Source organism: Chrysemys picta, chromosome 11 (genome assembly GCF_011386835.1).
Source record: "Chrysemys picta bellii isolate R12L10 chromosome 11, ASM1138683v2, whole genome shotgun sequence".
Lineage (NCBI taxonomy): Eukaryota > Metazoa > Chordata > Testudines > Emydidae > Chrysemys > Chrysemys picta.
Window position 1 is genome coordinate 3073195 of NC_088801.1, and position 27655 is coordinate 3100849.

Sequence of the window (27655 nt, forward strand, 5' to 3'; positions counted from 1 at the left end):
CCCTCCGGCGAGCAGCGGGTTCCCCGGCCAGCTGGGGGAGGAGCTGCCCGCCGGGACCCTCCCTTTTCGGGTTGCACCCGGAGCGGCTGAGCGCCCAGGGAGGAACCCAACCGACAACCGCACTCGCTGCTGGGAGGCCGGAGGAGCGAGACCAGCCGGGGAGGCCCAGAGCCCAGGTAAGGAGCTGGCGCGTCCCCCCCTGTGCCCCAAGGGCTGGAAACTTCCCCGGCCCCTGGCGAGGAGCCGGGGGCTGATCCCGAGGCAGGAGCCCGGCCGAGGCAAGGCGCAGCGGGGAGCTCAGAGCCCGGATCCTCCTGGCGCCGCGTCGTGCGCTCGGCTCCCCGGGCCCGGCTCGCCAAGCGCGGGGCGGGATCCCTGGCGCACGGGCCTCGGGATCGGCTCCCTGGCGCGGGGGACCGGGGAGTCCGGGGGCCCCTTGCCCGGAACCCGGCGCGGGGGACCGGGGAGTCCGGGGGCCCCTTGCCCGGAACCCGGCGCGGGGGACCGGGGAGTCCGGGGCCGCGGCTGGGTGTGGATGGCTCGGGCGGGGGAAGGGCCCCGCAGGGGAGGCGCTCGGCAGCGGTTCCCAGGGCCTGGGTCAGACCCTGCCTAGCCCGGGGGTGGGACGCAGGGGCCGGGTGCGTTCGGGTCGGGCTCAGGCGGCCGGGGGCACCGGGGACTGGGGTCGGTTTGTGCTGCGGGGAGGACGGAGGGCTCGTGAGATGTAACAGCCTGGCAGAGAGCAGGGAAGGGCTGGGCAAGCTCCCCACATACAGCCCTGCTGGTGCCCCTCACTCCCGACCTGCAGCCCCCTGCTAGCCCAGCCCTGCCCCCCACAGCTCTGCTGGTGCCCCTCACTCCCGACCCGCAGCCCCCTGGCAGCCGATGCCGGGCTCTCCTGCCCCCCCCCAGCTGTATGAGAATTACTTAGCCTACACCCCTGAGGGGCGCTTATCACAGCGGGTGTGGAGGAATAAGAGGCCTGGGAGAAGGGTGGGGCACATCTGGTCTGGAGGAAGCTGCTGCTCCTTTCCCCATGACCGAGGTTTCCCTGCTCGCAGGTGCCGAGTCCATATCAGCTGCATGGGGAAGGGGTCAGGCCAACCCCCCCATGTCATGCTCCCTTCCCAGTCTCTCACCTCCTGCCTGTTTCACATGCCCCTGGTGAACTCTCCTCTCATCCAAGGCATTCCCAGGGCACCTCTTGTCCCTAGAGCCAGACCCAGGCATTAGGAGTGGCACTCGGTTGACCATAGGCTACTAGCTTCAGCTGCTCCTACTTCGTGGGTCTGTTTCTCCTGTCCCTCACGCCAGTGTAAACACACTGAGTGCAATGGAGTCACTCTGGAGTCACTCCACTGTGAGTGAGAGGGGGGTCAGCTCATGTGGAGGTTAGCTGGGTTGCGCCTTGATCACACGCTGCTGGTTGCAGTATTAGGCACTCCAGCAGGCCCCCGGCGTGGCTGGAACAGACCCACCTAAGACATGACTCACTCCTTCCCTGTTTTTATTTTTCTAGCCTGGGTGTGTAGCCGCCCTGGGGTGAGTGGATCCAGGGGCTCAGCGATGGGATTTCTGTAAACTTCCAACTCACCCCTCAATCCAGGGAGGCTTCTGCTCTGTAAAACCTGAGAGTCAATAATAATCGGCAGTAATTAACACTGCTACTAATGGGGGTTAATTTTCAACATCAGCAAGAAAGCGCTGTGTAACTGACGTGACATTTGCCGCACACGCTTCATACGGCTTTTGTATCCCCTCCCCCAGCCAGCCTTGTCTGTTATAAGGGAAGGGTAATTACCAGCTCCAGGAGACATGCCCACGCTAGCTCCGATGGAGCTCGTCCGCTAGAGATAGACGTGTCACTGTGGCTAGCAGGACACGCTAGCTGTGCGGAGTAGGATCCAATCTGAAACCCTCGGCGTGTATTAGGGCAGGCAGCCTAGGGTGACCAGATGTCCCGATTTTATAGGGACTGTCCCGATTTTTGGGTCTTTTTCTTATATAGGCTCCTATTACCCCCACCCCCATCCCGATTTTTCACACTTGCTGTCTGGTCATCCGAAGACAGCCCGTCCTGCCATGGCTACACAGTTGTTTAGAGTGCACTAGCTCCATCAGATCTAGCCCGGGTACGTCTGTCTGAGCTGGAAATCACACCCCCAGCTCCAGTGTAGACATACGCATTGGGTGTGCACAGCTCCTAGGGGGTCCTGATCTCAGCTGGGGCTGTCTTTCCAGCACAGGCAAGAGCCGGTGTCTGTTTCAGGCCCTTTTTCTCAGGGCTTCAGCTTTATTTCTTCCAACTTATAACCAGTTCAGCATAATCATCCCTTCTCCGGCTGAGCCAGGGTGCTGGCCGGGGCCCATCCGTTCCCCACAGATTCCCACTCGACCAGCCACTTGCCTGAGACTGTCCGTCTGTTCTGACCTGCTTCCCATCCTCCTCCTCCTCCTCCTCACAACCCCACCCTGCTCCTGGCAACTCCCCCCACACCTGGCCCCCTGGCTGGCTTTTATGCTCACCTGATCCCCAGCTGATCAGTCTCAGCTGGGAGGTTAGGAGGGGGCTTCTCCACTTAAAGGGCCAGTACCCGTGACAGCTTCTTTAGGAGGAGAGATTAAAAGGATTGGGACTGTTCAGCTTGGAAAAGAGGTGACTAAGGGGGGCGGGGTATGACAGAGGTCTATCAAATCGTGACTGGTGTGGTGAAAGTGAATGGGGAAGAGTTCTTCACCTCTTCATGTAACACAAGAACCAGGAGTCACCCGATGAAATTAATGGGCAGCAGTTTTAAAACAAACATAAGGAAGTATTTTACACACTCACTGTCAACCTGTGGAACTCCTTGCCCAGGGATGTTGTGAAGGCCAGAACTATAACTGGGTTCGAAAAAGAATGAGCTAAGTTCCTGGAGGACAGGTCCATCAATGGCTATGAGGAAAGATGATCAGAGATGCAACCCCCTGCTCTGGGTGTCCCTAAACCTCTGACTGCCAGACACTGAGACTGGACGACAGGGGATGGGTCACTCGCTAATTGCCCTGTTCTGTTCACTCCCTCTGAAGCATCTGGCGCCAGCTGCAGTTAGAGACAGGACACTGGACTAGATGGACCATTGCTCTGTCCCAGTCTGGCCTTTGTATGTTCTTAAATTAATAATAATAATAACAACAACAATATGAACTCACTTCTCTATAGTGTCATGGCAGGATTTAAAAGCACTGCCCAGCTGTTAAACGGATGCTGTCAGAGAGTTTATTAGAGAGACGAGGTGGGTGGGGCAATATTTATTGTCTTCTCTCTAAGGTCCTGGGACCGACATGGCTCCAGCCCCGCTGCAGACAACAATGGAGAGCGTAGCTTATTAATAGTTATTGTTATTCATTTGAACTCCATGGGAGGGCTCGTTGAGTGATGTTGCTGGGCTGCACAGGGGCTGGCCTGGTGACTCGTATGGAGAATATTCTAATGCCAAATAAATGGAGGGTGTGGTCTCGCCTGGGTCGTGTGTGCTGCCCTGGCTGTTGCAGAATGAGAGGGGCTCACGGGAGGGCCAGGCGGATGAGCCAGGCCTGGAAAAACGTGGGGGTGAAGAGCGATTGAAGAGCCTGGGACTGTTGCCTTAGAAAGGAGAACCCCCCATCCGATAGTGACCGAGAAAGAAGCTCCCCCAGCTGCCTGTTCTCCCTGTCTCCTAACACAAGAACCAGGGACAGGCGATGGAATTGAAAACCGATAAAAGGCAACTGTTTTAACGCGGCGTGGAATTCACCGGTGGAACTCTCCGCCGCAGGAAGCTGTTGAGGCCAAATGCTTCGCAAGCTTTAAAAAGGGATTGGCCCTTGATGTGGACACTTCTAATAACTAATGCCAACGTAGATTGTGGCAGGATCTTAAACCTCCTGCTTCAGGGCTTGAGCCGACCGCCAACCGTTAGTGATCAGGATGGGGCTAAGGTGAGGGGATCTGCTGCTGCAGGGTTCTTGCACCTTTCTGTGCCGCATCTGGGACCCGTCCCTGAGCCAGGCGAGAGGGACCTCAGCTCTGAGCCAGTCTGGCTCTTCCTAAGTTACTCCCAAGCACAAGTATTTTCAGGATCGGGCGCTAACTTTAGGCCATAGCCCAGCTGATCTCGTCCCAGTGTTAACAGGCACGTTTCCCCCGTTGAACCAGTGAAGCGCTTGGATTGACGCATACCCCAGCGACAATCTCCTGCTGCTGCCTGGCAACTCGGGTGGCTGTTGACCCCAGTGCAAAGTCCAGAGGGGCAGGGCGCTGCTTGACACGGCTTTGCACAGGGGGTGAATAATGGGGCAGAGCCGGATCGGGCCCCGTACTGCCGGGCGCCAGGAGCGGGCTGGCGCACTCAAGCGGTGGGAGATGCGGGGAGTGAGCCGCGCAGCCGCCCTGGAGAAGAGGCAGGCGGATGAGAGGGGAGCAGATGCCCAGCTGGGGGGAATCGGCATCGCTCTGTGGCGGACGTCCCGGTGGGATGGTGCCCGTGTGGCACTGCGCTCGTTGATGCCGGCTGAGGAGCGGGCCCATTCGTCGCGTGTCGCTGGCGGCATTCTCGGGGACAGAGGTTGGGACCTTCGCGTGTTTCTACTCTGATCTCTTGACTCTGGTTTGAATCCGCTGCTGCCAGAGTCAAGCCCCTCCGTAGTTAACCTGACGAGGCCCCTCTAATTAATTAAACGTCCTTCAAGTGGGAGCAGGATCATTGTCCCCCTGCTGTGACAGGGAAACCGAGGCACAGAGGGGGCTCGTCGAAGGGGATCTTGTGTTGGAAGCATGGGGGAGGGTTAATGTGCAGAGAGAAGGCGGGCAGGGGGCAGGGAAGGCCTGGCACAGGGGGTGTGAATGTGCCGGTGACTCTCGGAGATGGAGGTTGTAGCAGGGGTTGGTTGGCTTTGTGCTTGGGAGCTGCCGCTCCCCTTTCCGGAGGTCCGGGGGGGCTGTTGTGGTTGACTTTAGTTCCCCATCCGCCCAGGCAGGAGGATCCCCAGGCTGTCGCATGTGCTGGCTGCCCGCCCACACAGCGAATTAACGTACAGCAGGGAGCGCGGCCCGTGGCACGGCTGCAGCAGCGCTGTGTGTGCTGCCCCCAGCCTTTTGTGGCTTCTCCTGCCACCTGTGCCCTCCTGCTCCTCCTGGCTGGCGGGCTGCCCTCCCAGGGGGAATGCGGGGGTTCTTCCTCCCTGGGGCCTGCAGTTGTCCACCCCCCCCCCCCCCCCCCAGTTTTTGATCTCTGCCCTCCCCTCCCTGCCTGCCCCCAGAGAGGAAGAGCAGCGAGTGGAAGTGGGCCCGTTACCTCCTCATGGCTCTTTGGATGTCCAGCGGAGTGGGGGAGGCCCAAGGTGCCCCGAGGTTACGGACCCCTTTGCCGTCAGCCGCCAGGCCCCCTCCGCCGCAGGGCGCGTCGCTGGTCCATTGACCCGCTCCCCGTTTCCTTCCGGGCCCTGGAGCCCTGCTCTCGTCCCGCGCGCTGGTCAGTGGCTGGGCCGAATGCCCGTTGCGGGCAGACTCTGGGCTGCAGCGGGGTTTGGATCAGAGCCCGGGAGAGCCGCTAGCCGGCAGCTACATCCCTCGTGTGAGCCCCGGGGTGGGACGCTGGGGTAACCTCACACACAGACTCCTCCTTTCCCCTAAACTAGCCCTGTCTCTGAGACCCTCCCCCACAGCTCCTGAACACCGGGGTCCCTCCTGCCCCTGCCCCCCGCTGAGTCTCTCCAGGCCACAAGGATACTACAGGGTGATCAAAGCCAGGGCGTCTACACTGGAGACCTGGCCAAGCTGCCCCACACATCACAGCCCCTGTCAATAGCCAAACCGGACAGGCCGGACAGGAGTCACCCTCTGTGACTGCAGTGTGGGCCATCCTGGGCAGCAAAGGGCAGAGGCGTGGGGGGCCGCCCAAGGCAGGGCTGGGGTCTGGGGACTGCCCTGAGTTCTCTCGGGATCCCTGTACTGGCTGCGTGTGGCCGAGCGGGGCCGTGACCCGTCCCCGGGCCTGTTCTGCTGGAATGGCAGGCTGTTGCTTCACGCGCGTGACAGAGCGGTGATGGGGCTGGTTCCCTGGGGGGCGAGGGGGAGGGGTTCTGCTTTCTGGGACCGTCGGCATCTGGGCAGCAATCGGAGCCAGCCAGGTGGTGGGGGAATCCGTGCACTCCAGTGGGAGTGGGGGGCCCTGGATCGGGCTCGGGGGGGGACCCCAACACCTAGCGGAGATGGACACTGCAGCCCTGGGTCGCCCTGCCAGCTGTTCAGAAGGGCCCTTCCCCCTGTTCTCTGCAGCTTTCCTCGCTGCCAGGCCTTTGCTCTCCTGGCAAGTGCTTTGAGGCTACGGGGATGGGCACGATGGGAGGAAGAGGGTTACTCTGTGTCACCCACACACACCCCCAGGTGGGACGAAGGGGAGGCTCACAGGGGTGCTTGGGTCGTGCCAGGGTTGGATGTTGGGGTACTCGTGGCAATCCAGGAGGCAACCAGCAGCATCGTATCCCTGCAGTCCCCCAGGAGGAGATGGTGGCTGGTTAGACGGAGGCCCAGGGCATTTTGGCAATTCATTGATCTTTGACTATTAATGGTAAACATGCCCAATGGCTGTGATGGGATGTTAGATGGGGTGGGATCTGAGTTACTACAGAGAATTCTTTCCTGGGTGCTGACTGGTGAGTCTTGCCCACACGCTCAGGGTTTAGCTGATCGCCATATTTGGGGTCGGGAAGGAATTTTCCTCCAGGGCAGATTGGCAGAGGCCCTGGAGGTTTTCGCCTTCCTCTGCAGCGTGGGGCACAGGTCACTTGCTGGAGGATTCTCTGCACCTCGAAGTCTTTAAACCACGATTTGCGGACTTCAGTGGCTCAGACATAGGTCAGGGGGTTGATACAGGAGTGGGTGGGTGAGATTCTGTGGCCTGCGTTGTGCAGGAGGTCAGACTAGAGGATCATAATGGTCCCTTCTGACATTAAAGTCCATGAGTCTATTTGAATGGATCTGTTCTTCCAGGCGGGTGTCACTGACAGATTGTGCAGGGGGGCGTTGGGGAGGCCGGGTGCTGGGCCTGGAGCACCCAGCCTGCAGCCTGATCTACGGGGCAGCTGGCCGGAGGGGATGTGAAATGGAATCCGAGGGGACATCCCAGGGTGCGCCTTTGTGTTCACAACCAAGGGAAAATGTCCAGGCTATGACCCGCCCCCGCATTCCCGCCCACCAGCCACCTCTTCCCAGAGCTGGCCAGGCAGCAGGGGTGAATTTAGCCTCTGTCTGTCTCAGCAGCAGTTGGGATAAATGGAATGACCCTCTCCTTCCCCCGCCCCCTTTTGGACACTAGCTCTGTCTCCGTGACCCATTCACCCCTTGGCCTGCGGCAGCAGGCAGGGGCCGATTGGGCCAGGGGGCTTTGTGGTGGGGACACCCATCTGCTGAGAACTTGCCTGAGACCCACCAAACCCCTGTCCTGCAGGGGCACCCAGCTCTGCCCGAGCTCACCTGCAAAACCAGAGCCTGGAAGGCATCTTGGTACCTGATGCCCCCTGCTCTCAGCGGACTGGGTGCCCAGGACCCACGGGGGCGAAGGTGGGGCTGAGGTGGGGAAGCAGTAGGGTGGCTTGTCCGGGGATCGGCCCTTCACCGGACGGATCAGACCCAGCAAGTGGGGGATCAGCGTAGAGGCCAAGTGCAGCCGGGGGCAGGAGCTGCCGGCTAAGAGGCAGCGTGAAGACGAAGCCTAGAGCTGTGACCCAAGCACTGTCCCTCCGTAGGCAGAACTGATCCTGCCCAGCGGCTCCCAGGCCTGGCACCGTCCCAGCTGCTGAGTGCAGGGGCATTTCCCAGCAGGCTGACGGCCTCAGTGTGAGATGGGCGCCCTGGGGAGCCCCCTGGATTCGTTACTCCAGGTTGCCATGGGGTGGGATGTAACTATTAACCCAGAGGGTGCTGGCATCTTCCCGATGGCCCACTGCATGACAGTGTGTGGAAATCAGCTACCAAGAAACCCAGCAACATGGCCAGGGAAATTAACCAGGGCGGGCACCCGGGCTGGCGCTCACAGACCCAGCTAGGACAGGGAGTGGAGATCTGCCTGCGCCTTGGTGGGCCGGGGGTTAACTTCAGCTCCCCACACTCAGCCGCTGCTTGGGGGAAGGTGGCCCCGAGGTTCGGTCTCAGGCTGGGGGCTCTCCGGTTCCTTGTCTCCTGCCTTGTGCTATCAGCGCTGCCCAGTGGTGGTGGCACCATGCGGCTCCTTGCTGCTGAGTCACCCCGCTTGCGTCAGAGCTAGAGGGCGAACCGAGGAGGGAAATCTCATGTGTGGAACAGGAGCAGCGGGCGGGACAAGCTGGGCGGCACAGAGGGCTGTGACAGGGTTGCGTGGCGCGGAGGGCAGCGCCCCTTTCAATGGCTGATGAGCCCGCTAGCGGCGCTCGTCGTGCTCTGGGGCACGGAAGCTGCAGCTGGCTCCGGTGGGTTTGTGCAGAGGTGCTTGTCGGGTGCAGCCGTGCCTGGGTGGCTCCCGGGGTTTGGGGCTGTGTAAACAGCAGAAGAGGCTGGTTGTGATCGGTGCCTGGCAGCGCGGTGAGGAAAGCCCAGTGGGAGGAGGGCAGGAGGGGAAGGCATCCTGGTGGCGGAGGCTGGCGGGGAGGGCTAGTGTGCTGGGGAACGGTACCCGATCGCCTGGGGACCGCCAGGGAGGGGGATGGGACGGGGCAGGAGCGAGCTGGGTTCTAGTGGGATGCAGCCGGAACGCCCCTGCTGTATTGCTGGACTCGACTCGGGGATACCGGTGGAGGCCCGACAGCAGATGACCCCTTCGCCTGCTGCATTGGGCAGAGCTGGTTGCCCCAGGCTGGGTTGCAGGATACGCGGCAGACCCAGCAGAGAAGCCGGAGCACGGGGCTGCGGATCAGCCCTCACGCAGCCCCCACTGCCCTACCCAGCCTGGAGGGCTTCATCCCGGCTCCTGTCCCCACCACGCCCAGAGACCGAGAGCTCGGGTACTGAATCCACGTCCTCCCCCGACGAGCCAGCGGGCTGGTGTCGTCTGAGCGCTCAGGGCCTGTCTCGCTGGCTGTCGCTGCCCCGGTACAGCCGCCTCCGGGCCAGCAGGTTGTGAGATCAAATCCCCCAGCTCCTGTCCCAGGCGGGCGAGCTATGCCACCAGGCGTAGGAGGTTCCTAGACAGGATTAGAGGGAGGCCCCAGCTGGAGGGTAGGCACGGGGCTGGGCTAGTTACTCTGGGCGCTCATGGAGCTGGCGTAGGAGAAAACACGTTCCACTAGACTGGCATGATGGGGGGCTGGGGGAACAATCTCTTCCACGCGCTGCCCCGGTATTGGTCAGAGGGTGATGGAGGAGGTCCCAAGCAGCTGGTGGGGATGGGGCCCTCCCTTGTCAGGAAGGAACAGGGCAGCTTGAAGGTGTCTGGGGAGCAGAGGAGGGAGAAAGGCAGGAGCAGGCTGGGGAAACCAGAGCCCCCGGGGAGAAGAGCGAAGTCTGCCAGGCCATGTGGAGACGGAGGTGGCAGAGGTGCCCGGAGGATGAGAAGGGGCAGAGAGAGAGCTGGGGACCAGAGGAAGTCTGGGGGGCTCAGGGGGCAGGCAGGGGAGTGTGCGGGTAGCCTGAGGGGGTAAGGAGCACACCGATAAAGGCCAGGCGGCCGTGGTGGCTAAGACGGTCCACAGGAGGGGGATGAGCTGCTGGGCAGGGGCCCAGGTGGAGGGAACCTGCACTGAGGCTCGGCCGGGGACGGCCAGACATGGGGGAAAGCCTGGGGAGACAATCAAAGACTGAGCTGGAAGAGGGGGCAGGGGGAATCGGTCTCTGCCAGCCGCCCCACTGAATGCCGACCCCTTTACCCTGCAGCCCTCTCCTCTCTATCGGCGGCTGCTCACGCACCAGGGGCTCGTGGGCTGGGCTGCCCCCTGGGAACGGCACTGGCCGGGCGTGATGGGCGGGGAGCAGCTGCACAGGGCATCTGGCCATGCTGTGAGTGCGTGTTGTGGAGCATGAGCTGGGAGAGGGGGCGGGGAGCGACCAGGAGGCCCATGGGGAGCTACATTCCTGGAAGCCTCCGCCAGCGCCAGCGAAGAGGAGCCAGGAATAGAACTGGCCGGGCTAGAGAGGGGACCACACCTGCGCCTGGGCCGGCCAGTTGCCGGGAAGCCGGGAGGGAGGCGTGGCGGGAGTTGTCCAACCGTGGAGCCCAGAGAGCGGGGACGGGGCCTGGGTTTCCCCGGGAGTGCCAGGCCATTGCGCCACAGACACGAGACGTGGTGGGGAGAGGGCATCCCTGAGACCAGTCAGGCTGGTTTCGTTACGCACCAGCTTGGTAACAAGGGACGCGGCTCCTCCCAGCCACAGCGTCGGGCCCTGCCTAGGTTATTCTCCGGCTCCCAGCCCCAGAGCAGGGAGCGTCATCGGGAACACATGGGGCCAAGCACCCCCTTGGGCCAGCATGCAGGAGAGGAGGGCAAACACCTCTTCCTCCGGCCTGTGGCTTGCTCCGGGGCGTAGGCCGGACGCCTAGAGGGAGGCAGCAGGGCACATGCCTGGAGGCAGAAACTCAAGTGCCTGGGGAACTTTTACCTAAAACCTTAGGCACCATGTGACTTTCGACGGGAGTTTTGTGGATGGCAGCGGAGCCTAAACCTGGGACGTAAACTCAGACTTAGACACCTCCGTCCCTGTGCGATCCCAGCCCAGAGAGCCCCCGGTTCATGACGCGGTTTCTGAGGTTGGGAAGACGGAGGGTTGCGTTTGCGGGGGACAGAGGCAAACCCAGGTCACCAGCCTGTGGGGCCAGCAGCTCTGTTATTTTCACTCCCCACTGCCAGGTCGCCCAGGCCACAGCATGGTGTGTGAACCCAGCCCTCCCGTCCCCCAGGGAACTGGGGATGTTTCTCACTATCTGATCAACAGCCCCCCATGCAGTGGGGCCCAGCAAAGCCTGTGCATCTTCTGCTTTCCCTTTCAGCTCTCGAGTTGTTCCCCAGCTGGGTTTCTTGCCCTTTTCACCTGGGTCTCGCCTGGTATCAAAGAAGATAAAGAACAAAACAGGCCTGTTATGTCATTAGGGAGGAAGCAGCCCCGCTTAGTGGCTAAACCCCAGATCTGGGGTCTGTTCCTGCCTCTGCTACGGGGTCTCTCGTGCAGACTGGTCCCACCCAGCACAGGATTGTGCCTGATTGTACATTTCCTAGGGTTTTGTTTACACTCGTTGTAAAAGTCCCAGGCCGCGGGGCTCCCAGCCCTTTCCGTGGGATCTGGCTCTTCCCAAGCCTGATTTTCCATCCGGATTTCCTTCGGCTCGCCCTAGTCCCTTTGTCCCTCAGCCCCTGACACACTGCGATCACATCTGCCCTCTGTCGCAGCTCAGCCAAGCCACACCTCCTGGCTCTGGCTTCATGGTGCGAGGCCTCTGGTGACAGAGTGAAATTCCCCTTTTGCCCAACCGAACAGAGGGGAGACAAAAGGCAAGCGGTGGGGACTGTCGCAAGGAACTTGCCGGCCATCTGGCCAGGCGCAGGGGGAAGTTGAGACGTACGCAACAAAGCCATGAGATGATCTGGGCCGTGGCAGTTCCTGTTGTGTTTTAATTCCTGACGGATTGGCCCGAGCTGCCCATGCTGGGTTGTCACCCGACCCCCTCACCTGTGCTCAGGCTCCGTCACGCTCCCCGGTGACCTGGGACAAAGAGCAGTTCCAGATCCTGCCCTGTGACCGATGCTCCTTCCTTCTGTCCTGCAGAGCAAAGCCAGGAAGGGGTCAGGCCCTGAGCTGCCCACAGACCCACCTGTCCTCTCCTTTGTCTGCTGGGATGCTGTTCGTTTCCTTTCCCCCGCGACTCACCTGAGCCGGCTCCACGTTCCTGGGTCTGTCCTGCATCCTGGGTGCAGAGCCCCCCCTGGTTATCCCAACGCCGTGCTGTAGAGACATGGCACCACGTGCTGACGGCACCATCCGTGCAAATATTTTGTCCTAGGCATGAGGGTGGCAACCGGTGGTAGGTCATCCCTGACCGCCGGGGACTCGAGACTCCAGGCTTTCTAGGTCACCAGCTGGGCAGTTTATTTTTGGCTGCAGTCATAAAATTAACAAAACAATACAGAGGAGGGGCGTACATAGCCCCCCCCCCCCACACACACACACACATACACCCTCTCCTAGAGGGCAGGCCTGATTCCACCTGAAAGAGACAGGCTTTACCTCTGGGCCCTCCATTCAGGTTTCTAAAAGCCCAGACCCGCTGCTGCCTTTCCAGAGTGTTTTTCAATTCCCACCCAGCTCATCTGAGGAAAGAGCTCTGCTCTGCCCTGCCCAGTTTGCCGCCCGACCCCCACAGGGTTTGGCTGGGGACCCGGCTGGCCCAGTGAAATTGACTGGAAAGAAAAGTGAAACTGACTAGACCATTTTCACTGTCCAAACCCTGCACACTCTCCTGTCTCTGCTGATCTGCTGTGCCATTGACTCCAGCAGCATGAAATAAGTGCCCATGTCAGTGTTTGCAGGACCAGCACCTGAGCAAAAGCTCAAACAAGCAACGCGAGTGCCTAGAATAGGTCCGAAGAGCTTCCCGCCTAGGATCTAGCTACGTACTTGTATGGCCCAATCGCTGCGATATCTGGGCACCTATTGAATCCCCAGGGGCTTTCTCTCTAGGTTGTGGGTACTTCTCTATATGACGAAATCATGGGCTGGCTAATGAGAGACCCACAGGCTGAACCTCGTGTTCTCAGGGAGTGGCGCGGCAGCCGCTGGGTGGGGCCTGCCCTGTTATAACTGGGACGCTTGCAGCTCCCCAGAAGGGGATATCCTGCGTTTGCTTCTACTAGATCCAGGAGGGTGAGTTTGCTTGGGGCAAGTCAGATGAGGTGAGCTGGGGCTCCGCAGGGAATTCAACCCTATGGAGCCTCTTTGCTCCCTAGGCACAGGGTGGGGTTAGTGACTAATGGGGCTTGGTCCCCAGTGGGGCGCCTCAGCTGATACATAGAATATTGGAGTTGGACGGGACCTCAGGAGGTATCTAGTCCAGCCCCCTGCTCAAAGCAGGACCAACCTCAACTAAATAATCCCAGCCAGGGCTTTGTCAAGCCGGCTAAGGAAGGTGCTTGTGCCCCTTGGAATGAGCTTCTGATCCCTTCATCATCACCCCAGCAGCTTTCAAGCAGTCCTACAGCCCACCAGCCCTAGTGCTGGAAAGCTTGGCCTAGCGGTTTGTGGGTTTCTCTAGCTGCTGCGTGTGCCCCTTTCAGGGACCCCAAAATCAGCCCCTGCAAAGCCAAGACATCTGGCAGGATCTCCCTGAGAAGGATTGTTGCCTTCCTGTCCTGTAGGATCAGCCTCCCGCCCCACTTTGTTCTAACCTGCAGCTTCACCCCAGCCTCTGCCTTCGGAGTGGAAGGCTTTGGCTCTGACCGGTGGTGATTTGATGTGGTCGTTTGCTCACACCCTGCTGGGGCAGCCGACTTCCCCTTACCTCTGTGTCAAAGGCAGCTAATCCGAGCAGCCCTTTCCTCCCGGAAGTATGTGGGTAGAACCAACTTACTGTGATAATTCACATGGGCTTAACGACGCCCCCGCGGTGGGTATCAGTCAGCATATCCCTCTGCTGGCTGGAATCAGAACTGCCAGATGGTGTCATAGACCCTATACTGATCGTGGAAAGGGGGATTCTCCTGTGCTCCTGTTGGAGGGACTTCTGCTTCTCTACCTGGAAGGGCCTAGTGCTGGCCACACAGCTGCTGCTGGGAATTTCAGAGTGGACGTTCTTAGATGGGCCAGAATTGTCTATAGTATTTTCCTCGCCTCATGTGCCACACAGCTGAGGGTCGGGAGAGGGTCTCAAACGTTACTTAACCCCACCCACATGGCAGGGAGATATTTATTATCCCCGCACTCTAGATGGCGAAACTGAGGCACGGCGAGCGGCAGTGACTTGCGCAAGATCAGGCAGCGAGTCTGTCGCTGAGCTGTGAATTGAATCCGGGGGTGTTCACTCCCGGTCTCCTGCACTAACCACTAGACTGACCTCCCTCCAGGAGCCGCACAGAAAACCCCCGGCCCAGGCTGGAGTCCTAGTCCTTCAACCACTAAATCGTCACCCCATTTCCTACCAGCTTTCTAATTTTTAGCTCATCAGATAGGAACATTTGAGACATGGGATGGGGGTGAGGGATGGGAGAGGCCTTCAGCCCTTCAGGAGGGATGTCGTTAACCTCTTTAAAACTAAAAAGGTGAGACTTATGTGGAACGTGTTACAGGGAAACCGTCCCCCAAAAGAACCTTCCCCCTTGTGCCAAGGACCCTCTGGCGAGGGTGACGATGATCTCTAGCTGTGGTACAGTGCTTTTCCTCGGTCTGCCTCAGAGCGCTTTACAAAGGATGATCCTCCCCACTGCACAGGTGGGGAAACTGAGGCACGGAGAGGGGACTTGACTGGCCCAAGGTCCCCCAGCCGGCCAGTGAGGGAGCTGAGACTAGAACCCAAGTGTCCTAGGCTCTATGCACATGGGATTAGGTGAAGGAAAGGAGGATTTGTAAGACATAGGAAAAGGCAAGCCATCCCGGTGCCGCTCTGGGACTTCAAGGGGACCCCTGGAGGCCTAAGATGTTTGCAGATGTTAAATACTCTGGGTGCCCCTCCCCCCCCACCCCCCCCCCCCGCCCTACTATCTGCTGTGACAGGCCTGAAAATTAAACTGCAGGTTGGCTCAGGTTCATGCGTGACCTGGGGCCTGTGTCTCCTCTCACACCAGCTGAGTCAGGAGTGAGGGCAGTGAAGGTGGTGGGGTTGTGCCGGTGTAAAAGGGGTATAAGGACGCTCCGGATCCGGCCCTTGGCTTCCGACTCCTCGGGGACACTAGGCAACCTGCTCTCAGTGCTGAGGCACGGGTCTGTCTTTAGGTGCCCAGAGAGTAGTTATCAGTGGTTCACAGTCATGCTGGAAGGGCATAACGAGTGGGTTCTGTTCAATATCTTCATCAATGATTTAGATAATGGCACAGAGAATTCACTTATAAAGTTTGCGAACGATACTAAGCTGGGAGGGGTTGCAAGTGCTTTGGAGGATAGGATTAAAATTCAAAATGATCTGGACAAACTAGAGAAATGGTCTGAAGTCAATAGGATGAAATTCAATACGGACAAATGCAAAGTACTCCACTCAGGAAGGAACAATCAGTTGCACACATAGAAAATGGGCAGTGACGGCCTAGGAAGGAGTACTGCGGAAAGGGATCTGGGGGTTATAGTGGATCACAAGCTAAATATGAGTCAACAGTGTAACACTTGCAAATAAAGCGAACATCATTCTGGGCTGTATTAGCAGGTGTGTTGTAAGCAAGACACAAGTAGTAATTCTTCCGCTCTGCTCTGCGCTGATTAGGCCTCAACTGGAGTGTCGTGTCCGGTTCTGGGCGCCACATTTCAGGAAAGATGTTGACAAATTAGAGAAAGTCCAGAGAAGAGCAACAAAAATGATGAAAGTTCTAGATGACCTATGAGGGAAGATTGAAAAAACTGGGTTGGTTTAGTCTGGAGAAGAGAAGACTGAGCGGGGACATGATAACAGTTTTCAAGTACATAAAAGGTTGTTACAAGGAGGAGGGAGATAAATTGTTCTTCTTAACCTCTGAGGATAGGACAAGAAGCAATGGGCTTAAATTGCAGCAAGGGAGGTCTAGGTTGGACATTAGGAAAAACTTCCTCACTGTCAGGGGGGTTAAGCACGGGAATAAATTGCCGAGGGAGGTTGTGGAATCTCCATCATAGGGGATTTTTAAGAGCAGGTTGGACAAACACCTGTCAGGAATGGTCTAGATAATATTTAGTCCTGCCATGAGTGCAGGGGACTGGACTAGATGACCTCTCGGGGTCCCTTCCAGTTCTATGATTTTCATGTGTGACAACTGCTGGGAGAGGGCTCTGGCTGTATTGCATGGCCCCAAATGCAAAGGAAGGAGCCGTCTCTAATGACAAGCTGCCCATGAAGCATAGTGCAGCCCTGACGCCCTGTCCCTTCCCCTTAGTGTAACGGAACATACATTACTAGGGGGATAATTAACCAGTTACGGGTGTGAGAGGGAGACTGGGACATGCGTCGCAAGCCTCTTACTGCATCAGATTCCTGCTCCCGCTCATCCCCTTGTGCCCTCCTTCCCACCAGTCTGGGCCCAGCGACTGGATAAGTCTCACGCACCCAGAGCTGGGACTAGAACCCGGCTCCTTGGCTTGGAAAGCTGTCTCTCTGCCACTTGAGCTAACGGAGAGCTCCCGTAGTGGGCATAAGGAGTAGATCCATTGTCCTCTCTGCAGGCCCTGCCACGATTGCACCACATGATCACTCACGACACAGCTCGTGCATGACACACACAGGCCTGGCTCCCTTTCTGCTTCCTTGCGTCTTTCTCCTGCTCTGTGCCTTCACTCAGGCTGTGCCCTTGGGACGGCCGGTTCCTGCCTATTCACTATGCGCCTCTTTCCCTTTAAACACTTGGTCTCCTGTCCTGGACTCTGAGCTCTCCAGGACAGGGACCGTGCCACATACTTCTATAGTGCTACGTACGCAGGGGGCCATCCTGGCTCCATTGAAGTCAGGGGGAGTTTTGCAATTGACGTGGAGGCTAGCCTTTCACTCATGGCCTCGAATGCGTCTCGGATCCCTGCACTGCATTGCTCCACTCGGTGAACTCCCAGCTTCCGGAGAGAGGCTAGCTCATTGTGGGCACCATGACTCATCCCTCTCACCTCCCACTAGCTGGTGCTGCTTGGCTGCAGGGCACGGTGGAGAAGTAACATCCCCCCAGATCGCTAGTGGCTGGATCAGTAGTAATGAGGAGAGCGACTGTCCCCATCCTGTGGATACGCCCTGCACTTGGGAGGTCAGCGGGGGCGCTGCCCACAGATCGGTGCCCTTGTGTGAGATCAAGGATCCCTGTCGGGCAATTAATGATTGTAGAGCCGCTGGCTGGATTATCCCAAACCCCCGACACGCATCGCACACGGGGCCGTGTCTGCCAGCGTCCAGGCATCACGCTGCAAACTCCCTGGACGATCCAACACCGGCTTGTCCGACAGTCCTTGGAGCGTCCGTGCACGGGGTGATTGGGGGTGTCTGAAGCCTGGACTGTCACGGCTGGAATCTGGGTCCTGGTTTCCATTCAGTTCCCCTTAGACGGGGTTCGTGAATACTGAACAGATGCTACCGTGGTGAGTGGCAGCGGCTGCAGACGCTCAAAGCACTGGAATAGAAGGTGCTGCAGCTGGGGGATAAGCGACCTATGGACCCGCTGGAGTCTCTAACAAGTGACTGGTCATTGATCAGCCCTGTAGACGTAGAACCTTCCTATCAAACGTGACCAGAATCTGTTCCCCGAAAGCCTGTGGCCTCTGTCACTGGCCAACCGTTTGGCTACGCGGTGACTGATCAGGGGCTGTCGCCTCTTTCTGGCCTGACCTGACTCTTGTCGTGGTGCGACCCCCTTTGGAGCAAAGTGCGATGAAATATACGAAGAACCGTAGCGTGATCTCTGGGCGGGTGAAACTCCCCTTTAAAGCAGTAGAGTGACACCCCCATTGTCCCACGGTGCTGAAATGTACCAGCTGGGATTCCAGCTAAGGGCATAGCCGGTCCGGCTCCTGTTTGATCTCTGGCCCGACTCCCCTGGATTTAATGGCAGCGGGATTGGGGTCCCCGTCGAAAATGCCGCCTCTGTCGTCAGTCTCCTGTCTGTGTCCGGCTGCAGTGAGGAGGGTTTAAAGGGCTCCTGGCCTCTCGTGACACGAAGCCACTGTTAGGGATTCGGGGCCATTCGTACCAGGGTTCCTGTTAGCTGGCTCCATGGCCCTGTCTCTCCCAACCTGTGCTCGCTGGCTGTGATGTTACAGAATTGTTGCCCCGGCGCTGCATGCAGAGATCACTTGATCTGAACCCCGGAAGGACTTGGGGAGAGCAATTCGCTATCTGGGGCCCGGGGCAAAAATTACTTAGATGATCGTTGACATTTAAGACCCACCCCCTGAATTGACTCTTTGGTTACCAGGATCTGCCTTGCGCTGGGTCTCTTTTGAGGGTCAATAATAGTCTTTATTGCCCAGGCAGAAATATCACCCTGGACATCTTGGGAGGAGGGCTGTGGCCGGTGGGTCTGCACTGAGCCAGACTCCGGTGCACAGAACCGCCGTGGCCCAAGTGTCGTGGCCTTTGGCTAAGGATCCATGAATTGTGCAGACAACAATGGCAGATTTTTCTCTCCCTTTGTCTCCAGGTGCTTGAGAGAGTCAGTCGGAGCCTTTGGGAGTCACCATGTCGTACCCCAATGCTCCCCCACCCTACGAGGACAAGAATCCCCTCTACCCCCCGCAGCCTGGGGGCCACCCGCAGCCCGGATCCTATCCCGGGGGCTACCCACAGCCTGCTCCGTATCCCGGGGGCTACCCACAGCCTGCACCCTATCCTGGGGGCTACCCACAGCCCGGAGGGTATCCTGGGGGCTACCCCCAGCCAGGAGGATATCCCCACCCAGGTGTCCCGGTACCCCCCATGTCAACACTCCCGGTGAACCTAGGTAAGCTGAGCATTCACAACAGGGGGTGCGGTGCAGAAACCCACTGATGGCCCATCTGGCCCCGTCCCCAGAGACCAGCTTACAGCTTCTGAGATCAGAGCAAACCCACTGGGCCGTCAACGTGCTGAAAGAGACAAGGGTCCACCCTGGTTCCAGTCATTCTTGGTCCCGTTCTGCACAGAGGCAGGTCGCCCCAGGGACCGGATCAAAGAGAGTAACGACGGGCTGGATTCTGCTCTCAGGGGACGGGGTCAGACGGGCCGTTGGGGTGGCAGTGCCCATGTGGGACCAGAGGAGTGAGGAGTGCAGGGCAGAGGAGACGGTGGGGTGAGGGGAAGGGGTCTCTGGAAGGGTAGGGCAACGGATACGGTGACTCGGGCTCTGCAGGACCTGGCATGAGTGGGGAGATGGGGGGATTTCCTTGACCCCCCTGGGACGGATTGGCTCCGATCCGTCACTCACCCAGATCTGATAGAGAGGAGATGTCCCAGTAAGAGGCAAAATATTCCAGTCTCCAGTCCCATCGTGTCAAAGCTGGGCTGAGCGTGGCTGGTCTGTTCCATCCTCCCCACCCGAGGGTCGGTCCCGTCGGGCAGTGCCCCGTTGTGATGGGGCACCCATGGCCTGGTGGTCCCACCCAGAGGAGGTGGAGTCTGATGGGGGAGGAGAGGACACCCTGAAATACACGACTGACGGGCCAAGCCCCGGGGCGGGGGGGGTGGAGAAAGGAGACGGCGCTGCTAGAGAGGGGACGGTTAGTTCCCTGTGTCTCGTGCCAGATGCACCCCCGGCATCACCCTACTGGGTACTGGGCCAGCGTCTCCTGTCTGGGCTCAGCCCTCTCGGCCATGCTGTCAGTGAGACCCACCTGGGGCCGAGCAGCTGTTGGGCTGGGACGTCCCATGGGGCGGCCCCCTTCTAGCTCGTAGGGAGAGGCGGCCAGGAAGGGATCTGACACTTGGGCGGGGCAGACCCCGGACACGTGCCAGGTCAGCAGGGGCACGTGGAGAGCTGATGCCCCCCAGCCGTGCCAGCGTTCAGGCGCTGACTCTCCCCCTTTTCTGCCCCCCCCACCCCTCCCAGGGGACAGCTACGGCAGTGGTGGCTCGGGGGAGGAGGACGGGCTGAGAACAAGCACCATGGACGACAGGAAAGTGCGACACACCTTCATCCGCAAGGTAACTCTGGAGGGAGCCGGGCTGCCCTGCCCCAGGGGTGCAGGGTGGGAGAGCCGGGGGGATGGGTGGGGAGGGGGGTGTCTAAACTCTGGCGCCTGGGTACCAGTGCAGGGCCGAGGGCCTGTGGCTGGCGTGTCTGAGTGGCGAGGCCAGCGGCTAGGGGCAGTGTCAGGCTCCCGTGGCTGCAGGGCCCCCAGTGCTGGCGGGGGCTGGGGGCACGGCCCTGGCCTGGGGAGGGGGCTGGGACTGGAGTGGTCTGGGCTACAGAGCCCCTCACCACGCTGGCCGGGCTAACAGGACACCCGGAGCCCTTGGATGGGAGCCTTGGTAGGAGCTGCCCACCCTGGGGACTACGAGGGGCTCGATCTCCACGGCCCACCCAGTCCCTGGCCCCCCGACCAGCTGCCATTGGGGGCATGGCAGGGGCTGGCGCTGACTCCATCAGGAGCGGGAGTGAGAGCCAGCGGCTCCATCCACCTGGGGTGCTGGGCAGCTGGGGACAGCGACGCCTCGGGGCCGCCTTGGTGTGACTGTGCAGGGAGCCGGGCTGGTGCCCCAGGGTGACCCCTCTGTGCCTGTCTGTGCCCTGTGGGTGGGCCGGGCTGGTGCCCACGGGTGACCCCTCTGTGCCGGTTTGTGCCCCACGGGGGAGCAGGGCCGGTGCCCACGGGTGACCCCTCTGTGCCGGTTTGTGCCCCACGGGGGAGCAGGGCCGGTGCCCACGGGTGACCCCTCTGCGCTTGTCTCCTTCAGGTCTACACCATCATCTCAGTCCAGCTGCTGGTGACCGTGGGCATCATCGCCGTGTTCACCTTCGTGTGAGTCTCACCTTGTCCTGAGCCCTGCCCTCACCGCCAGCCCCCAGCAGCTGCTGTCCCAGGGGCTGGTCCCTGCTCCACGGGGCCCCAGGAGCTGGGACGTCCCAGGGACTCTCGGGAGGAACGAAGCCGTCTGCCCCCAATGCCCCATCCCCCCCACTGAGGGGAGGGGCCAGAGCCTCGCCAGGGGGATGGAGGAGACGGGCACCGTCTCACAAGGGATGGGGAGCCCCACCCCAGGGCTGTTTAAAGCTGGGCTGGGTGCAGCCCTGTGGGACGGGCTGTGGGGGAGTGACCCTGCCCTGGCAGGAGTCGGGATGGATCCTGGCGGGTTTGTCTGGGGAGCTGGGCACAGAGCAGGGCAGGGTCCTTGCTCCCAGGCTGGGCCCCCATAGCTGGTCTGCGCTGTGTGGGGGGCAGGCAATGGCTTGGGGGTGATGACGAGCAGGGAGCGTCTCACTTCCCAGCCTTCCCTGCTTGCTAGGGCCCGTGGTGTGAGCACCAGGGGGTGGAGACCGCGGGGGAGCAGAGAAGGGGCCATGTGGTGACGGGTGTAGCCAGGAACCGATCTCACGCTCTTCTCCCTCTTCGCAGCTCCCCCGTTCGCAACTTTGTGCGGCGGAACGTTGCTGTGTACTACTGCTCTTAGTAAGTATCACTCGGCCCTGGCCAGCTCCCCTCCCTGCTCATCCCAGGCTCACCTGCCCTGTGGCTGGGCCCCTGTGCGAGACCTGACAGAGTCACCACCGCTCTGTCAATGGCCTCCCTGCTGAGTGCCACGAGGCTTCTGGTGCCCTGTGCCAGAGGCAGGGGGTGCTGTGTGGGGTGGCATGGGGAGGGAGAGGGGCAGTTAATCACAGCTCGCTTTCTCTAAGGCAAAAAACAAGGAAACTACGTGCATAAAACTCTGTGACAGCCACGTTCCAGCTGAGATCTGGTCTCGGGTGGGAACTCTGGCTCTTCGTGCAATGATGACTGGTCATGCCACTGTATCAGTTAACGCACGGAGGTTTGGATTTACAGAGGGAGCATTGTCTAATGGTTGGAGCATTAGCCTGTTGGAGCTGTCTGCTCAGACTGGCTCTACCACATCATCTGACCTCAGGGAAGCTGTTTCCTGGCTCGGTGCCTCAGTTTCCCCTCTGTGCAATGGGAGTAATGCTTCCCTACTGCCGAGGCGCGATGTGAAATGTAACGAATGAACCTCGGCCCTTCTGCTGCCGGCACGAGGCTCCGACTGGCCCAGGGCCGGGTGGGCAGCAGAGCTGGGAAGGGTCCCAACCTCTGTCTCTCTCTCTCTCTCTCCCCAGCGCTGTGTTTCTGGTCACCTACCTGGTGCTGGCATGCTGCCAGGGCCCCAGGTGAGTGTCTCCTTCACTGGGGATCAGAGAGGGCGGCCCCTCCCTCCCGCGCCCCGCCCCGGCTCAGAGTCCCCCGGGCACTGGGAAGCGGGTTGGGGGGGAGTGACTGAGGCGGGGGGCCGTGGCCAGAACGGGCTCTGGCTCCATCCCCAAGGGGTGATGAGACAAGGCTGCCCCCAGGGTCGATTCCTGTCCATCTGGGGCCATGGCCTACCCTGACCGGGGGTTGGTTTTTACGGGGACCCCCCTGTGCCCTGCAGTCTCATCGGGCCAAAGTGGTGCCCTCGCCCCAGGCGACATCACGCTGAGCTCACCCCCGACCCCCCCGGTTCCCCCCCCAGCCTGCGGCGCAGCGCCCCGGGCTCTGACTACCCGTCCCCTGACCTGTGTGTTCCCCGACTTCCCCCAGGAGACGCTTCCCCTGGAACTTCATCCTGCTCAGTATCTTTGTAAGTGGGGCTGTGGGGCCGGGTTGTACCGGGGGGGCCCCAAAGGTGGGAGTGGGGCCTGTGGGGCTGGGTTGTACCGGGGGGGGGGGGGGCCAAAGGTGGGAGTGGGGCTGTGGGGCCGGGTTGTACCGCGGGGGCCCCAAAGGTGGGAGTGGGGCTGTGGGGCCGGGTTGTACCGGGGGGGGGGCCCAAAGGTGGGAGTGGGGCTGTGGGGCCGGGTTGTACCGGGGGGAGGGGGGGCCAAAGGTGGGAGTGGGGCTGTGGGGCCGGGTTGTACCGGGGGGAGGGGGCGTGATCCGGGGAGTGGGGCCTGTGGGGCCGGGTTGTACCGGGGGGGAGGGGGCGTGATCCAGGGAGTGGGGCCTGTGGGGAGGAGTGGGATGGAACGAAGGGACGGCTCTGATGGCTGAACACTGGTTAGGATTGGGCCTGGGGTCACGTGCATGGGGGTAGAAATAGGATGTGTGCACACGTGCGTACGTACGTACCCGGGAAGCCGACACGATGCCTTGATCCCTCGCTGGGGCTGGCCCCACAGCTAATCGCCCCCTTTCCTTTCGTTTGCGGCAGACGCTGGCCATGGCCTTCATGACGGGAACCATCGCCAGGTACTGGCTGGGGAAACCCCCTCTGAGCCCCTTCCCTCCTTCGCCTGTCGCCCGCGGGGGGGAGGTGTGAAGAACGTGTCCACCGGGCCACGTGCCCCCGTGTCAGGGTCGCTAGCCCTGCGGGGGAGGTGGGCTCGGACGGAGAGGAAAACCAGCCCCACCCTGGTTCTAACTTAGGGGATCCCCTGGCTTAGCTCAGGTTGACGGAGTCGCCCTGGGGCCTGGACTCAACCAGGCGCCTCCTGGGGGCGAGTCGCAGAACCGCAGGCTGCCTGTGATGGCTTTTCTATAGGGCCCATGGGTGCCGTGTCGGAACGCCCGCCGAGCGCTGCCCCCGAGCCCACGGGATCGCACTGCCGGGGAGCGAGCCCCGGTTCTTAGCTCCCCTTTGCACGCAGAGGGGGAAGTGGGAAATCATTGAATGGCTTTTAAACTAACCTCCCCCCTCCCCCTCTTAACCCTTTGTGTGCAGCATGTATAGCACCCGGGCTGTCCTGATCACCATGGTGATCACTGCTATAGTGGCCATAATTGTCACCGTCTTCTGCTTCCAGACCAAGGTAAGGCTCGATGGGCTCCCTGCCCGTCCGGGGCAACAGGGACAGGGGGAGTCAGGGGATTTCCCCTCCTGAGAGTCCCCGCGGCATAGGCTGGGACAGGGTACGAGGCAGATGCTGACTCATCCAGAGTGGGGTGCTGGTCACAGAGCCCCTTCCCCTCAGGGGTCCACGCTGCCTGTGCCCAGCTCTGGGACTGACAGAGCAGGAATCGAACCTGGATCTCGTGTGGCAGCCCAGAGAGAGCTGGGTCAGCGCTTTGGGGTGTCCATTTCCCAGCGCGGCTCCCACTGGCTGCATCCCAGCTGGGCAGCACGTTGCCCTGCGTGCTGCTGACCCTCGCTACCCAGGCTGCCGCGCAACATCCGTCCCGTGCCACCTGACGCAGCCGAGTCGTGCTGACGTGGGGAGCAGACGGGCCCCGGGCTCTGGCGCCTCCTGTGGGGGAAGCCCGGTGCTGCGGGGTGGCTGCGTTCCCGCCATGCTCCGTGAGTCCTTTTCTAACTTGTCGCCGTCCTGCTGGCAGGTGGATTTCACGTCGTGTACCGGGCTGTTCTGTGTGCTGGGGATTGTCGTCATGGTGACGGGAATAATCACCGCCATCGTCCTCTCCTTCAAATATGTGAGTAGTGACTGGGGGAGGCCCGTTCGAGGACAGGCGGGGACGTGACACCAGCGCTGCCCTCTGCTGGCCCCATCCGTATCTGCAGTTGCCAGCACGGCAAGCGTGACCTACCGGAGTCTGCTCAGAGCCTGAAGCAATAGCCCCCATGGGTGGGTGAACTGCCCCATTTACACAGCAGAGATGTTGACTCTGAAACCTAATGATGGCAAATCGGAATGTCAGCAGCAGGGTGATTTCATTCCCTGATCCCTTCAGCTGATGCATGCAGCTGCCCTGGGACGGTGGGCAGGAGGTGAATGGAGTTACCATAACTTCATCTCCCAAACTGACCCCACTTCAGTATCTTGCACGAAAGCAAACCTCTGTTCCTGAGCCAGCTGCTCACGCTTGGCCAGGGATGTCAGGGCATGTTTTGTTGACAGAGGGAAAGTTGCCTGGGAGATTTGGTCCCCTGGGTTCACTTTAAAAGGCAGCTATGGTATTTGGGGGGTGGGTAAAACCAGACCATCTCCCTTCACTCCATCCTGCAGCCATACCGCCTTGGTGTGAATATCTCTAGCAACGTGCCAGACTGCATTGACTGAGCAGGGTCAGGCCTGGTTGCGTGGATGGGAGACCTCTAAGGGAAGTTACAGCTGGGTGAGGTGGGGTGACGCAGTTGGGGGCGCTCTCCCCTGTGAGTTGGAGGTGAGCTGTGCTACGTGGAGCTGTGCTGTTAGCCAACAGCTGTCGTGCTCCTCCCCAGAGGTGGCTGCATCTCAGAGTCGGGTAAAGCAATCCCTGACACCGACGCTGCGGGATCCAAATAATTTTTCTCCAGCCCTGGGCTGGCGGGTGGCATTACTGGTCTGTGCCCTGGGGCAGCCGCTGCAGCCCTCTGTCCTCTGACCGCCCCTGTCTTTGCAGATTGCGTGGCTCCACATGCTGTACGCGGCCATTGGCGCCATCGTCTTTACCCTGGTGAGTAACGTGGCTCGCGCTCTGTCCCTGCTGGGCTGGGAGCCTCCCATGTTCCTGGGGGAGGATGGAGGCAGCTCCTGGCTCCAGCACATGGGGCTGACGATCTCGAGCAGCGTGGCTGACCCATCGCCCTGTCTCTCGTCTCCCCAGTTCCTCGCTTACAACACCCAGCTGGTGCTAGGGAACAGGAAGAACGCGATCAGCCCTGAGGAGTACGTCTACGGAGCCCTGGAGATCTACATGAACATCGTCCAGATCTTCATCTTCCTACTGCAGATCGTGGGCCGCAGCTAGAGTCTCCCCGGAGCTCCCGGCTGGAATTGCCCCGGGCCCAGGAGTGCTCCGGGAACACCTTGCCGCCTTCCTTTCCCTCATCCTTTCCCGCTCCCTGCCCCGGCGTCTCTCTCCCCGGCCAACCGTCTCTGGTTTCCCTTCTCACCTGGGGAGCCCAGCATGGCTGCTCAGAGGGGTAGCAGGCGAGACTGGCCCGTCTGCCCTGCAGAATAACAAGGCTTTGCCCAGAAATGAAGCCAGTGTCAGTTGATTTCTGCCTGCCCTGTTAATTGCTCGGCTGCCCTCTGTGCTCCCATGTGGCCTCCTGTCTTTCTTCTCTCCGCACGCTGCCCCCGGGGGATGGGTCTATGCACCGAGTACATCCCTGTAGCATCCTCTCTTGTAGAGGTGTGTTCATGGTGCTGCTTCCGATCCCAGATCCTCTAGGCATAGCTCCCTGGGAAGTGAGGAATCCAGGGGCAGCCCCTGCCTGGCTGCGCGTTTCCCTGGGCCCATGACTCCGTTCTTTGCCAATGGGCTCCCTCCATTTCGGCTGCCTGGCGACAGGCTCCCTCCCCTTCTCTTGCCGGGTGCCTACGGGGAGGAACGTTCCTTCACAGCATCACATTCGAATCCACTCCAAGGAGAGCAGAAAGACGGGGGCTTAGTCCTGGCTCCGCTCTGAACCAAGGTGTGCAGGTTCCCTCCGCCCTGCAGAGCGCCCTCCGGTGGGGAGGAGCAGCGGGGGCTGCAGTCAACGCACTGAGATGATTTTAGAGTGGAGGGGGGATTTGTCGTCTATCAGTGCTTTCCAATTCCAGCCGGGTTTTCACCCTCCCCGTGAATACAGATCAGCCGAGGCTCCAGGGCGAACACCAATGCTTTGGGCAGTTACCTGTCTTAAGCTAGCCTTATGTTAGGTTAAAAAAACCAAAAAGATCTACTTAGCCACAGGCTGGGGAGGAGAAATGGTCCACGCTAGTGCTCAGATTTTTGTTGTTTCTAATTCAATGTCTTTTATCCTTGGTAAGCAAAGGGGTTTGTAGCGAACTGCCAGACTGTATATTTGACTAGTCCGGAAAGCCAAACGACCTTGAAATAACACTGACGGGGGGCAGGCGAACGGCACAAGGGGAATTTGCAAAGAAACGTGCTGTGTATATTGCTCATGCTGTCTAGTAAGAGATTCGCTTATTGCAGAAGGAAACAGAACTGGGGCCGCAGGCAGCATTGTAAGTCACCCCCCCCCTCATTCTAGAGGCTGGAACAGGTGCTTTAAGTGGGGGCAGGATGGGGCGGAAACGCTGCGTTGGAGCACTCTGGCTCCCCCGGGGCAGTGCTGGTGAGGGGGGCGGGGGGGGCCAGCAGCTGAACCCAGAGCCAGTTCCCAGCTCCTCATGGGAAGAGCAGGCTCAGAGCTGGGCGGCTGGATCAGAATCCCCAGGTGAACGGCCTAAAGGGCAGGGTGTAGGGAGGGTAACTGGGGGTGCAGCCAGCGTTAACCCTTTGTGCTCCTTCCACGACGCTAGCTGCTTGGGCCAGCCTTGTTCACTCAGTGCCTTAAATCCCGATGTTCCCGGCGGATGATTTGAGGTCAGCACAGCACATGGGAGGGAGTCGCCCCTTTCACAGGCAGCCCTCGTCACATCCAGGAAGGGAGAACAGCCTGTTCTGGAAGCCGGCCTCGGAGGCAGAGCTGCTGGTGAGCAGAGCCCAGCTCTGGCCTGGCTGAGGGCGGGGGCGTAGGCCAGCCGGGGTTAGCTTTGCTATGCAAAGGGCTTTTCGGGTGCGCTGCAGAGGTTAGTGGATTGGCTCAATGGCCCCCCTTGAAGACAGACCTAGAGACCCCCTTCCTTGGGAGCGCTCCGCAAACCACCAGCCGGGTTCGGAGAGGTCCCCAGCCATGCAGCAGGGGCGTGAGGGGATGGCTGTATAGCGTACGCTGTATTATAGTCTAATGCTGCAGCCAGTGGGAGCAGCGCGGTCGGCTCCCGGCACCAAAGAACACAGACAAGTTGCACTCAATAAAGCGAAACACTGTGTACTGTTTCAAGCAGCTTTTGATTTTTATTCACGCTTGTGAAAGTGACAGTGGTGGAGGGGAAAGAGGTGGGTGTGATTCCCGGGACCTGAATCTATCCCATGCTGGAGGTAGACTAAGCATTCCCCACCCCCACCCTGCAGAGACCATCTCTGGAAATGAGATGGGAGCTGAGTCCCTGTGGCACATGCAGTCCCCAGCCTCTCAGCTGAGGCTGT

General features: G+C 60.2%; 1 protein-coding gene across 2 annotated transcripts; it reads left to right on the top strand.

Moving 5' to 3' along the window:
- On the top strand, positions 1-27452 carry LOC101945314 (protein lifeguard 3). Of its 2 annotated transcripts, none has more exons than XM_065561376.1 (12): positions 1-176; positions 18268-18567; positions 19651-19745; positions 20499-20563; positions 21158-21211; positions 21874-21924; positions 22334-22373; positions 22944-22981; positions 23454-23541; positions 24065-24160; positions 25070-25123; positions 25274-27452. In XM_065561376.1, the coding sequence occupies exons 2-12, from the start codon at positions 18306-18308 to the stop codon at positions 25415-25417; spliced, it is 987 nt and encodes a 328-aa protein (XP_065417448.1). In that variant the 5' UTR covers positions 1-176; positions 18268-18305; the 3' UTR covers positions 25418-27452. The 2 variants fall into 2 exon arrangements, 1 of the variants encoding a protein (XP_065417448.1); XR_010591499.1 differs by having other exon boundaries at positions 37-176; positions 24065-24455.
- Positions 27453-27655: the final 203 nt, after the last annotated feature.